At 42.2% G+C, this 14,667-nt stretch overlaps 1 protein-coding gene across 11 annotated transcripts in view; it reads left to right on the top strand.

The window, feature by feature from the left end:
• TMCC1 (transmembrane and coiled-coil domain family 1) overlaps nucleotides 1-14,667 on the top strand; it is a 95,609-nt gene that overhangs the window by 39,803 nt on the left and 41,139 nt on the right. The window contains exon 1 of one of the 11 annotated variants that reach the window (XM_040568350.1): nucleotides 11,912-12,205. The exons of the other annotated variants lie outside the window; for them this stretch is intronic. Within the exon in view, the coding sequence (XP_040424284.1) occupies nucleotides 12,176-12,205 (30 nt within the window). The 5' untranslated portion in view covers nucleotides 11,912-12,175. Of the gene's footprint in view, nucleotides 1-11,911; nucleotides 12,206-14,667 lie in introns of those variants that run through there. 11 annotated transcript variants of the gene reach the window in all.

Genomic DNA, 14,667 nt, shown 5'->3' with positions numbered 1-14,667 from the left:
TGGGGCTGGATAACAATAGCAATTGGAATTTCCTACCAGCAGTGATCAAAGGAAGCATTAAAAGTGTTGGCATCTTTACTCTGAATAAGTTACCGTTAGGGGTCCTTTGTAGAACTTGAAGCTCGTGCAGTATTTGTTCATCTCCTCACAGTTTCCCATGCTAAGTCAGCCAGTATTTCTTCACAGGCGGAGAATAGTTTGCTCTCATTTTGTAAATCTTTCTATTTTGTATATTTTCTGTATATTGTCTATTTTGTGACAGTCAGTGATAAAAATGCACATATAAACTAGTCCTTATCAGAAAAACTTTTCTCACTGGAAGAAGGCCTTAGAAGTTCAGGGAAAACAAAATAACAGGAGCAAGGGAAATTGAGTGAACTTTTTAGTATTTATGTGACATCCAGTTTAGGACTCCCTGTCTTGACAAGGGATGTGGTGATGGCCTCCAAAGTGATTCTTACCAAAGATGAACTGTACACGCTGGTGAGTAGAGAAAGGATGGTAGAGGTGTCCTGCTGAGGATTTGGGTGTTCCAGTGATGGGGTGCACCTGTTCAGTACATCAAGTTTGCTCAGTTTTCCCAAAGCTGCTCCTCTGAGATGGCCACATTTAGTGCAGGTGAGCTGGTTGTTGCAGTCCTGTTTGCACTGGGCCATCACTTCATCGTATCGCATGTCTGCAAGTGGCGCCTGAGCACCTGAATCACCTAATAAGAGTGTAAGTATCTTTTCACACCACTAATTTCATATTTTCGCTACATGTAAGATAAATTGACAGATGATAAGGCTCTTCCTTGAGTTATCCGTCCACTAAACTGACTTTTGTCTTTTGAGCTGTAATTCAAAATAAGCACAGCTTTTGCTTAAAGAAGAGACGGATGAGAAAGCAGGTCTCTGGAGCTCTCGGTTTATAGAAGAGCTGACCCTGGGTCTGTTTCCCACCCCTGCTCACATCCTACTCTCCTCGCCATGCAGCGTGCTGGGCGCTCCCCAGTGCTGGAGCTGATCCTGCAGGAGCGGCCAGGACCATGGGGAGCCCTTGGGCACCAGCAGAAGCCTGCTCGAGAGCATACACTGACACTTGCAGTCATAAGAAGGTTAGCAGCCAAGCATTCCCAGGAAAATGGTCAAAAGCTTTCATAGCTCAGAATACATAATACGTCAGAGTTTCCGTTCTGTTTGACAAACTGAAGGGAGTCCAGCGTGCCAAAGTAACTCTTCCTTAAGCTGTCAAAATGCTGTTTTTAGTAAGAAGCTGGGGATGTTTCTTTCTTACAAATATCTGCTGAACTGTAGATTACATGGTTTACAACTGTCTGAGAATGCAGTGTTGCTTCTGAGCTGCTGGGTGTCAGTAAATCTGTTGGAGCATCTGTCTGAATCAGAGTTTGGCTAAAAAATGAAATTCTTCTACACAACAGTTTCCTTGTCCCTTCTCAGACCCCTTACTAAATAAAACATACGTGGGAAAAACAAACAGATGGTGCAGTGGGCAGGCTGTGCGCCATGGGCTGAAGCGCAGAGCTAACCCAGGTGGGGCTGCCTATGGGGTGTTTCTGGCAGGCGTCGGTACCTCTGGGGCGGGGGGGCTGCTCATTTGTTCCGTTTCTGGTTTTAAATTTCAGTTACGAGAATATAAACAGATGATAGAACAGGCTGTTTTCCTGGCTACTGGGTTGTAGATGTCCCTCTTATCCCATCAGCCGTCTTTAAGGTGTCTTTAAGGCAACTGTAATTACTGGACAACCTGTTATTTTGGTGTAAAAGTACATAGTCTCTACCATGTTTTTAGCTCTTAATTAAAGAGAAGACAAGCTAGTTCCATGATAATCGTGAATTAGCAAAACCTTGCAAATGAAGTTTCTTGATTGCTTTTTGTTTATTATTTTTTAAATGTGGTTTCATATCCTTTGTGTCTTAGAAAATACTTTGTATTTCAACACCTGATTTAGATGTTTCAGTAAGTAAAATGTTAATCCCAGTACCATATTCTTGCAATTTTACTTTTGTTCTTGGATTGATTCTTTCCCTGCGTTTTTAAACAAGTCTTCCAGGCTCTAAAACCAGTCTCCCTGCAAAATTCTTTATGAGAAAACTGGGGCAACTCCTACCAAGTAACTTGGTTCATATTAATGTTAAGTAATTTTTAAATCAATGGAAGTTTTTGTTAGTATGCAATAAATAAGGTTGTACATGCAATTTAGTGTGCTTTCTTCAAATGTGGTGAGATATTTTGTCTTTTGAACACAGAAATTAATTAGTTTGAAAATGTAGTCTGAGTTCCAGGACGCTTTGAATGACATTGACAGAAAAAAACTAGAGAAGCAAGCGGGTTTTTTTGTTTTGTTTGTTTAGCTTAAGATGCAGTTTGGATGCCACTTAGATCAACTGTTATTTGAATCAGGAATTCAGCTTAGAAAAAATTCCCATCTGCACATTAATAATTAATTCCCACAGCACATTAACTTCATTTTCTACATTTCTCCATCTACGCTGGTGTGACAAACTTGCTGCAGGCTGCGGCACCATCTGCGGGGCCTTGGTTGCCCACGGGTGCGTGCCGGGCAACAGGCTGAGCCGCTGGGCTGCCAGCCCGGTTGCCTCGACGCTCTGCCTGAGGGAGGGGTGGAATCGAGTTGGTCTCCAGGAAGGGCGCTGACACGTTTCTGTTACAAAGCGCAACTTTTGAAAAATACTACAGTCCCTCAAGCAAGGTGGAGACAAAAATACAGCATATGCTGGTGGGCATCTAACTTACCCCAGCCCACTTCCCCTCGTGCCAGTTTGCTTTGTCCCTGGATTTCTTTCCCGGGGAACCAAGGGGCTCCTGGCTAGTACTGAAGACACCTTGCTCCCAGAGGTGCTGCTGGCACGAGCACTCTCTGCCTTCTCCGGGCTCAGCCCCTGCTGCAGACGCTGCGTGGGCACGGTGTGAGGCCATGGCCTGTGCTGGGGAGGGAAGGGCCTCCTGCTTGTACTGCGGCGCCAGGCAGCTGTAGCCAGACCTTGCTCTGGCTGCCTTGCAGGTGGCAAAGTGCGGCCGCAAATGAGCGTGGTCTTTCCTCTGCCCCTGCGCCAAGCATGCAGAGAAAAAGTAGAAGCGCCATGCTTGCTGTCCTGTGCAGGAAGGGAAGCTAGAGAAGGGAGGGCAAAAGAAATGGGTTGGTAAAGAAGCCAGAAGAGGCCTAGCAGAAATACAATGTGGGTAGACATTACGTAGTCACATGTGGTATCTGCCAACAGAAATTAACCTGTTGAAATCTCCAGAACAGACTGGAACTACCATAGGGATGTTGGAGTAGGTCAGTGGACACACATTTCCAATCTTCTGGAAATCAGATGTGGTTGAAGCTACAAACTGTGAAGCTGCAGCTCATGGGTTCTGTGCCTCTATGATCTTGAGCAAATGGCTTTAATTTGCTGTTCCTCAGTTTTGCTATCTGGAAGACCAACCAAACCCACATGCAGATTCCCCTACCACTGCTTCTCCTTCCGAACAGTACCCAGCTGAGAAGCTCCATGTGGGCTGCAGCTTGTTTTTGTACACTCGTGGAATTGCAAGCTAATGTGAGTATGGCTCCGACACAATCTGAGCAAGACTTTGTATTCATAACATTTAGATGAATACCTTGCTGCCTCTTCCATTTCCAAGAGCAAAAAAAAAATGTCACTGTTGACGTTACGTGTTGAACTGCTTTTTCACAGTGGTACCTTGACTGTTAAACACGCATTCTCTGGTGGTCTTTGTGCCGCCTTTGCCATGTAACTTCTGAAGCAGTCCTCTTTGAAGAGAACGTGTGTGCTAAGTGACTTTTGAATGACTAACAGGCAAATCCACTTCAGCGTTGCTGTTAGCATTAATGCAGTCGATTGAAACATCCCGGAGCTTTGAAAGAGTAAAGGTCTTGCATGGGTCACACGTGATCCCTATCTGCAGTGTGGGAGTACAGTGACATTCACATACAGGACTTTTTCTTTTCTTCCTTTTAGCCTATAAATAGAGGATTTTTTTAGCAGGGGAAAATGAGACCAGGGCACCCACCTATACACTGATAGCTACACTTGCTATTACAGTTTCCAGAAAATTCCTTGTAGCATTAATGTGTCTTACTGCTGGGTAAGGTTAGTGGTTTTCTTCCCGCCCTGTGGTATGTCTCACTCTCCGTTTCTCCTTCCCTTTCCCTCTCTGCTGAAAGTTAATTGTAGTTGGACACATCCTGTTTAAAAAGAAAACAAGAAACGTAGTTGGAAGAGGAGGAATAGTAATGGGTTTATGGGTTTAAATCATGCTGATTTTTAACATAACCAAATGCATGCTTAAGTCCATTTTTTTAATGCATCTTGACACTCAGAATAGCAAAACATAAACTTCAGGGTGCATCCCCTCTGTATGTTGTTATCCTAACTCTTGGATTGTTGGAAGCAATATGGAACCATGGAGATCTGAGCTAATCTGCTGTAATTTGAAAGTAATTAATTGTTTATTTATGCTTAAGTATGCTTATTTAGCACATGTATTGAAATTCTCTGAGCTCTTCTGCCCACCAAAGAGAAGATAGGATATTAAGTACTCTAGCCTGTAACAAGGAAAAAGAGTTGATAAATGGACTTCCAAATACATGCTTTGTCTAGCACTTTGGTCCATACCAAGAAAAGTCATGATGTGCTAGTATCTGCGCAATTTAGACTAAAGATAGATAACTCAGGACTGTATTATGTCTCATATTACTGTGCTTAATATTCATAAAATTCAATATACACTTTACTGATGTTTACACACGCACAAAAAAAAAATGATCTCCTCTTTGAGATTCTACAGTATCAGAGTAGCCAAACCAAGAGCACAAACAGTGGCTCCCCAAAAGTTTTTACCAAAAGTTTTTTGGGTATCCCAAACATTGAACCTAAGATAATAGACATACAGATCATCTCATTTCCTCAGTGAACGTGGAACTTGGTACTGCTGCTCCAAGTGTAGAAAAGGGACCCTACTCCAGATGTCACTGGAGAGTCTTTAGTTAAACTTTGAAATTTATTCTTTCAGAATCCTTTTGTCTGGCAAAATAATTATACCTTGTGTAAGTAAAAATTACAGTTCAAAGGGTGAAATTGTTGTAGATTCATACATAGTATGAGTGTGAAAACCAATGGGCAGCCGTTTGCAGGCACACCCACCTTGCCTTTCTCTGATAACCCCACTGTGATAGGTTCATGCTACAAATAGTTCTCTGCAGTGTTTGTTTCTTTGCTATCTAAAGAAATGACCTCAGTTAGCATGAATTTGCACATGAAGAATACACTTTAAATGTCATGAAGTAGCTGTCTGTGGCAGTTTCTTGGAATGGGTCAACTCCTGTTCCTGTTGCTACAATCCTTTGCACTTCAGGTCCTCTGCTGGCTGCAGAGAGAGCTGTTGTAATGCAGTGTCCTCATCATCTGAGCTGGAAATCTTCCCTCCCTCATGCCTCAGAAAACATCGGATATGTTGGGCAAGAGAGACTGAATAAGAATTCTCACTTGTCCACCACCATAGCATGCTTTCATAACTTCAGCAGTCTGCTTCCCTTCTCTCACTGTTTTGGTGTTTTTCTCTGTGGCTGTTGGGCTCAGCTGCCTTCCAGAGTAGTAGTTAATGAGACAGATTAGCATCCTAATGTGTTTTGGAGAGGTGTAGTTATTTCCTTATTTTTCTTCATCATCTCAAGCCCAAACGCTCTTTCTGCCTTCTCTCTCCCATAGCAATGCTTTGAGGTATTGTTCCTTTTCTGGTACTATTTGATTACATATTCCAGATAGTATTTAACAGAGCCTTGTGCCATTTAGACCAGTATTTCATCTTCCAGTTCTGTTGCTTTCTTATTTTGCAGTAATAAAGCTTATCTGAAATGCTTAAAGAGAGAGAGATTTTAAAATTAGAAAGTTCAAAATTAGAATTGTTAACAAACTGAGTGAGAAGAACATTAGTCTCTTCTGCTGTTCTGGTACGAATAGAGCAGACTTGTATCTTGTAATGTTTGTCTTCAGTCATTAGTATAATCTATTTAGGGAAAGAGTTATAACTCCTGTGGTAGCTTGGGATGATTCACTAATCGCATTTAATTTAAAAAGACAAACACATTTTTGGATGCTCCAGTGCATGGTGTTATGCACCGTCTCCTGATAATGTCTAGTTCAGTCTATGCCTGCACTGCATGCTACACTTACGTGTAGGGGAAGTAGAAGCCCACGGAAACTTGCCTTGGTTAGACAGCTTCACACGAGTGAGTGAAATGATTATATCCATTTTGAAGTGCAAAGCTTGATATGAAAACCTGACTTTAAAGTAACTTATTTTTCGTTCTGCTGTGTTTCCCTAGTAGTTCTTTAGGAGTAGATGCACTGTTGTACTCTGAGTGTTGCTGTTACTCAGGCTGATGGTTGAGTTGCTGGATGACGTGAGCTCGTTTTTTGTTGGGTTTGTTTGTTTGTTTTATTTTTAAACCTTCTGTGTTAGCTAGATTAAAATGTGTATATATACTGGTGAAAGTATGGTAGTGGGATGCATTTTAATGTTGCTGTGGTGTTAACTAAGGAAACCTTTGCATTCAGTTACTGTGGACATTCTGTAGGCCGTTTTTTGCTGACATTGATCATCTGCATCCCTGTTGCTTGCTGAGTTACTTGTGTAATTCACCCTGCTGTCTGGATGCTCATGGAGCTGGGATCAGGTTCTTGCTGACAGCTGTTCAGGATTGGATTACCAAGGAGATCGTGTGCCCTGGTGGGGATAGGGGAGCTTGGCTCTCCATGCTCGTGTAGGGGTAGCCTCGCAGCTGGTGCTGGTTCTCACGGGCCCTGGCTACTTGGTTTTGGAAGGAAAATGGCTCTCCTGCTGGTAAAGGACAGAAAATGTAAGGCTGGGGGAAAACTGGGGAGAAGAGACAGACCAAAGTGCCAGCTTATCCGCACACATGCAGTCTAGGTGTAGAAGTCAAGAAGCTCTGACCAGTCTGGCATATGATGGACGATTAGTGGAATTGTGCAGCTTTACATGACCAGTGCTTTATTTGGCATGCTTTTATTTTGCTGACTCAGGTGCATTAAACCTGATTGTTCAGGCTGTTGCGTAGTTTCTAGATAACATCTTCATGAATTCTTGTCATATTTTGTCTAATGTACAATTCCTATTACACTTGAACGTTTTTCAAGAGTCATTCTGCTGCTACCTGCTCGTTGCCTGGCCCTTCATTATCAAGTTTTATTGATAGTATTTGTTTCAAGATGTTTGTTGATCTGACCTTCTAAAATGTGACCTTTGTCCTTTTTAAAATTATTTATTAATGCTCTATGATTAACCATTTTGGCAAGGTAAGGGGAAATTTTACACATCATTTAACTTCAAAATTTGGAGAGAAAAAGTGTTTAAAATGCTAAGATTTGTTTCAGGTTGCATATGCATACTCTGTATCCTGAAGATGTCGTAAGTTCGGGTGGTTCAGTTTTGCCAGTCAGTGCAAGAACCTGATCCTAGGTCTGTGACCTTCTCAGGGCCTCTCCTGTCAGGACATCTCCCGGATCAATGCCCTGTGCTGTGTGTGGAAGGGGAGGACGATTCCCAGTGTGAGGACAGAGCAGCAGGTTCTCTGCAGTGGAATGATGTGAAGGCAGCATTTAGCTATAACACTGCCATTTGGGACTGCCCGGCCTGCAGAAGAGGAGGCTCAGGGAAGGCTCCCCCGTGTCTGTGAACACCTGAAGGGAGCTGCGGAGAGGACGGAGCCTGGCTGCGCTCGGCGGTGCCCGGCGCCAGGACAAGGGGCAGTGGGCACAGCCTGGAGCACCAGAGGCTCCACTTGAGCACCAAGAGGCACCGCTGGGCTGGCTGGGTGCCAGAGCCCTGGCACGGGCTGCCCAGAGGCTGCAGGGTCTCCTCCTTGGGGGTCTGAAGTAGCCGCCTGGGTGTGGGCCTGGGCATCTTGCTTGGGGTGGCCATGGTGGGGCAGGGGGGGACCAGAGGGACCTCTGCCAGTGTGGGACTTTGTGATTTGCCACCTGAGCAGTCATTTAATATCTCCTCCAGAGACAAGGTGGGATCACAGGTGAGATGATACCTATTCTTTACCACTGAAATACTGCCATACAATTGAATGTCACAAGCAGCTCCACAAGGAGCTGGTTCACACTGCCTCCAACCTGATGTCACTTTACAACAGAGATTCTTCAGTTCGGTAAGATTGTTTCCTTCATAGAAAATTATGCTGTGTAGACATTATTTGTGCGAGGTCAGAATAATTCCTTGTTGACAAATGATGATCTGGTGGCCTGATTCATTTGGCAGTAGATCCAAAACTATGTATACTGAAGAATTTAAAAAGCATTCCAAAAGTTACAGAATTGCAGAATCATTGAAGTTGGAAGGGACCTCTGGAAGTTGTTTAGTCCCAAAGCCAGAGCAGCTAAAGCAGGTTGTCCACAACAGCGTCCAGCTGGGTGTTGACTGTAAAATACAAGCAGTGTGCATGAAATGCAGGGTCTGTATGACTCTGAAAACATTGCATTTTGCATGTTGCTCTTAAAACTGTATGTATGCCTTTTTTTTAAAATGTCATTGTACATCAGCTACTAGCTGTCACTCTGTCTAGCCACATTTTTCAGGTTAATGAGGATTACCAGTCTAGAATTTCTTCTGCTTCCTTCTGGGTAAACCTGATTTCTAGATCAAACCACTGGCCTGTTCCAGGAGGTAATTACCTGAAAGATTAGATGGCTTGTGTGTAGTTTATGGTATTGGTACCTTGGCAGCCTTGGTAGCGTTTCAACTAGAGGCTTGCTGCACAGTACTATAAATTTTTTTTCTATTACTTTAATTGCTGAAAATTAACAGACAGTATTTATATCACATTGTATAGAAAGGACGTTAAATTACATTAGGTATTTTGTTATGCCATGGAGAAGCAACTCTTAATTATTCAAGTAGCTGAGTAGATATTTTGACTGAAACTCCATATGTCAATGTAGAAGAAATTACTTGTATTTTTAACAACATGAGGCACTCTTCTGCAATTATTCAGCAGAGTTGCTTCTGAGATGGTATTTTCATGCGCTACTTCTGACTGTCTTCTGGGTGAGGTTTGTGTGATCTTCTGTGTATACTGTTTGTTCTCTTACAACAAAGCTGAGCTGTCTTCAGTTAATCAAGGACAGTTTTCATTAAAAATGTGTGGAAAAAACTCCACTCAGGAAGCAGAAAACATCTAGGTGCTTTCAGAAATCTACTTTGAGGCCAGGTTTTTGAGTAAGTAGAGTTGTTAAGCAGTTAGAGTTGGTACAATTAGTAGGCAGGACTCAGAGTCCTGCTCTTTGGTACATTGCTGCTTTGTTGTACACTGCTGTTTTGTTTGTTTGAGGCTCCTTTTCATAGATGGATGCCTCAGTTTATACAGCTGGAAAATGGAGTTAGTGCTTTTGCTGGAATTTGCTGTGCAACTTTGACTCCTCTTTTAACTCCCAAGCATTAGTCAAAATAAGCTGGGTTAATGAAAAATGCTCTGCTTTCACTGTTTAGTTAACCAGGGTAATTTTACTGAAAAATCAGTGAGTGACTCTGGAAGTGGTTGTGAGCAAAATAAATTAATTCCCGTATTAGCAAATTTTGCTTTAGTGCCAGCTCAGGGCTTTGGTTGATTTGGGTATTTTTGGTGTTGTTGAGTGTTTTTTTTTTCGTTGTTGTTAGTTTTTGTTTTGTTTGGTTCACTGTTGTCATTTTGTTTTCTTTTTCCTTTTCTTTTTTCATAGCACTGCCGACCTTTGACTCCCAAAGCATGTGCTGAGGACATTCGTGCGCATATGCAGGGCGTGAGTGCCAGTGGGCAGTGCTTGCAGCCGTCTGGCTGGCCTTGCGGTGCTCTGGTGCAACTCCGTGCAGCTGCTAGTGCTGCTCGGCCAACTGTTTGGAGCAGTAGCCTTACCTGTGGAGGTTGTTATGGCCCAGGTGGGATGTTATCTCATCCGTCTGGGCAGTCATCAATACCAAATACTAGGTAGAGCCTACACTGTAAAATGAGAGTAAGAATGAACTGATGTGTATTGGGATCAGTGCACCAATACAGTAAACCTTAGAAATGTACCAATCTGAGGTATACCAAAGCTTCCATAATTCATTATTACAGATTATCAGAACATGCTTTAAATTTACCCAGACTGAGACAACTGGAACTTTGATCTATTTTTCTTTTTTAATGAAGCACAGGAAAGGACTCTTCTTAAAGCACGTTGAGGGAAAGGAATAATGTGATAATTCTGGAGAATTATAGAATTGTCATCATCAATCCCACTGCAGTGGCTTCTGCAAAGGTTCACACTCTTGGCCTGAATTTAGAGCATGCCAGTCCTAAAATGACGCACTTGCTGAGCAAGAAGATGGGATGAGATTCCCTTTTAAAATGACAGTAGTTACTGATCTGTTGGCAGGGAATGCTATAAGAAAAAAAAGTGTGCTCACTGGCTAAACTTGAAATGTGTTTATCTCCCAAAGTTGTAAAGCCAAGTGATGTAACCCTTAAGTCAAAAAAAGGCAAGCTTCTTTTCTGACATTGAGGGGGGAGTGGAAGGAGGAACACTACACTAATTTTTAAGACCATCTTTTGTTGTTATCAATTTTTAAAAATACTTCTGCAGTTCTTGCATCTCTTTCTTTTTTCTTGCACCTATTTCATTTTCCTCTCCTTAAATAAGGGCCTTTACTCATGCTACTTTTTGCAGGGCTGTTCAACGAATGCAGAAATTGGGTTGGTGGGAATAACTGGTGGATTGACATCTGCGTTTGAATCCTCATAGGCCACTCTTGGAACAGTCTGTAGTAGAGCAGACTCTCCTCTAAAATAGGAGCATCATAAACTACTACTAAGTAAATAGTTCCTACAAGTCCTGAGAATATCCTAATGTAGATTATCCATTTTTGTCATCCAAAAAATGACAAGGGAAGTATACAGTATCATATCTCTTAAATTTAATATCCACCTCTGCTTTCTTTGAATGAATAAGGTACAGACAACCAAGCTCATTAGCAGCCAGTATAACCAATGTGAAAACATGCCTGGTGAATAAATTAACATTTCTTAAAAGTAGCTGTCTTTTAAGGTGATGGTAAATGTTGCTGTTATACTGCAGAGCAGTAATCTGTGGAGGAACTTTGCTCAGTTCTCCTTCCCCAGAAGGATTACTTGTTTTGCTACCTAACTGTCTCCCAAAACGTACAGGGTAAGCTTGCTGTGCTTACTCAGAACAAAATAAAAGCCTCATCTTGATATGTTCTCCCCAAAGGGCTCATTCGCACTGTCAGAACTGCTTGGGATCTTTCCTTCCCAAGGCAGGAGGAAGGCTCCCCACACGCGTCTCAGAAGTGCTTCACTGCCTGTCCCACCAGGCAAGGACGGAGAGCAGATGTATGTGTATTTTAGCCGTGTTTCCAGTTGCTCAGTTCCTTCTACTTTTTTCTAACCATCCCTAACTAACAGGGGAACTGTGTGGATTGCAGCAGCAGGGTGATAGTGTTTCATTTGCCTCTCCTGGGGCCAGGTAAGTCACAAGGCTTCCACACTGTCTTCAAGCATGCAGGTTCAAATTTGTTACCAATTATCTCTTTAAATTGTAAAAGGAGCCTGAGCAACCTTGTGTTGCAGGTTTCAGATTTTGAGGTTACAACTTGCCCAGAATTCTAGGAAAAAATTAAAATACGTCATTCAACAGAGCAGTATTCCTGTTTGAAGGAAGTATAAGGTGTTTTTCTGTTCAAAACTACCTTTTTTTCTTTTTTTAATTAAACTTCTAAGACCATTGTCAGCTACATGTATTTTCCTTTTTGGTTTTGCTGTTTTTCAGAGAGCAAGACTCACTTCAGATGTGTTCCTGACGGGGTCAGTGGTGAAGTATTTTTAGCAGGCTCAGTAACTCTTCTGCAGTGCATTCATGCCTCACTTGCTTGGAGTTGCTGTTGCTTTCTCAAACATGCATTCAGGGCTTCTGCCAACACACCCAGGGTACTGCTGCTTCATATTACAAGATCCTGCTTTGTCAGGGCAGAATTCAGCCTAGCAGGGCTGGAGCCAGTCTCTGCTAACGTAACTGCGGTACAGCATGTTCAGCCGGCGGAGCGGTGCTGGGGTTAGACTGCATGCTTCCTTCGCTTCGCACCCAGCATGGAGGGCTCGCTGCCTGCCTCAGAAAGAGTACGTCTTGGGGCTTTCCTCATTTCTTGGGTGTTGGTGGTATCAGAGCTGTGAATATGGCTAGTTTGGTAGGTAGAGCCCTGGGTCATCAGTGAGTGCCTACGTTCAGCGATTTTGTTAGTTGCTGCTGCTGGAGTTTGCTTTTTAAAATTCAGTTCACTAGCTGCTAACTATTGCAACACTGGAGGAATGAAATCAAGTGTCTTCTGTCTGTCCTCTTGTGATACTGTATTCTTTTTTTTTTCTCTGCTGTTGCTCTGTAGTAAGCAATGTTTGCTTCCTAGCTTGGGCTCGATATTAAAACAAAGAAAACTGTTTGCACTGCTGATGTGCTGTTTAAATATTTGTTCTGTTCTTACTGGGTGGGTGAAGATTTCATGTTGGGAGATTCCCCATGAACGCAAAGAAGCTGCAGTTTGAATGGTTTCATGATTAGAAGAGATTATTAAGACGAGAAGTCCATGTCATTTGAGCCTGTGGTTAGAGCTTTTCCAGTTATGGTAAGTGATTTCTTCCAGGGAGCTTTGAGGTCCGGCTTCCTCGTGGTAGTCCTCCGCAAAGCATTCTTGAATTTGTCACAAACAGCACAGCATGCCGAGAATTTGTCAGAAGGTGCAGCGTACAGATTTTGTGAACAGTAAGGAATGTGAACAGCAGAGGAAACACATGGCTAAAATTAATTTTTAATATTGTTTAAAATCTCATTAGCATTCAATGATTGTGTTTTATTGGAATATTAAAGCAGTTCTATGAAACTCTGTTCTTCAAGACAGAAACGCACTCTTTTGAATGTCTACCTAAATATCGTAGTTTCACACAAAAGATTTTAGTTGATCGTGTAAATCAAGTGCTTCAAATCATCTGCTTCATTTAAACAATAATAGTGAATGCCACAGTAATTCCCTTGCCTCACAGTAGAAGAAATTTCCTAAATCTTTAGGTCACAGCTAGCATTAGCACTGATTTCTATCTCCCCATCCATGCTGTGGTTCTGCGTCTAGCTAATTTTCTGGTTTTTGTTTGATCTTCTGAATCGGGGCTTTGTTTGAAACCAGTTCTGTTCCACTTTGCTTTGTAACCGGCAGGCTGGTGGGGCCGGGGCCGAGGTTACAGCAGGTCCTGGGTCCGAGAGGTGGGGTGAGCGCATCAGCGGCGCTGCATAGGAGTGGAAGTGGGAGAATGACACACTGTATTTGGCCTGTGTACTCTTGTTCCCAGAGGACAGAGCTGCATTGTTAGGACAAAGAAAAGTGAAAATACTAAAAGCATTTCAACTATTTTCTTTTTATTGGAGAGCATTTTTTTCTGTTGCGCTGAGTTGGTAGCCCAGAATGTAGAGCCAATTCCAAAATTTAAAGGTGAGCTGAAAGTAGAAAGGAAGTCTTGGTTTGTACAATTTTTGCTTTTTTTGCAAGTTAGAAGGAAGGGTTTTTTATATTTTTTATATTTTTATATGAGGCATTATCAAATCCAGGCTAAGATGCCCAGAGAAGTAGCACAAAAGTGACAACTGAGCTATTTAAAAGGAGAAATTATTTTTAGTCAGTCTGTTTTCAACCCTATTTTTGTAGCACATACTCAATTTTGATGACTAATCCTTGTGGTTTTAAAAATACAGCTTTCTTGTGTCGTCAGTTTAACTGCTAGTATCTAGATCTTCAATACCTCTCCAACAAAACTGGGAGAGATCAGAATTTCTGCTATTCATATTGCTACAGTATAAGGGGGCATGGGTTAAAGGGAAGAGTTTATGTAGTGGAAAGGACATGGTTCTACACATTCTTTTATAAACTGTCAATGGAAAAAATAGCACAGGGCTGCATGTTTTTTTTTAAAAAAAAACACTTCTCGTAGGTCATCTGCAAGAAAGAATTGCATGTTAGTTGTCAAAAACAATTTTGAGTTGTGGGGCTTTCTTTTTTGGTAAAACAGAATAGTGGGATCTGGTTTTATTTTTAATACTGCTTTGACATTCCACTTTCACCATGGCCACCAAGAATAGTCAGCCCAGAACAGTGACTTATTGTTCAGTATGATCTGTCATTGCTATTCACAGTGCTGCAGCTTCCTCCCATTATCCAAGCTATTAAATTAGCTGGGTATTATCACTTGGAAGCTTCAGTATTATCCAGAGAAGATAGCTGTTAAAATAGGGCAAATAGCAGTTCATTTGCTACAGAACTAGGGTCCTATCCTGAACAATGCAATTGCCAGTCAGATTTGCCTTCCTGTGAAACAAGCTTAAGACCGTAACCCAAATGAAAATTAAATCTTAAAAAAAAAAAAAAAGACCACACACAAACTAACAATCAAACAATGAGAGGGCAGCAGGGGAAAGGGAAGTTTCAGAGCAACAGAAAAGCCTTAGTAAGCACACCTCCACAATGGGAGGTTGATGTGTGAGAGCAGAGAACGGAAATTAATCCAGAGTAGAGCACCTGGAGCCCAGGGCTTGAGTGTCA

This window comes from Cygnus olor, chromosome 10 (assembly GCF_009769625.2).
Source record: "Cygnus olor isolate bCygOlo1 chromosome 10, bCygOlo1.pri.v2, whole genome shotgun sequence".
Lineage (NCBI taxonomy): Eukaryota > Metazoa > Chordata > Aves > Anseriformes > Anatidae > Cygnus > Cygnus olor.
The sequence above is the reverse complement of the archived record's forward strand: the minus strand, read 5'-3'. Positions and strand labels throughout refer to the sequence as shown.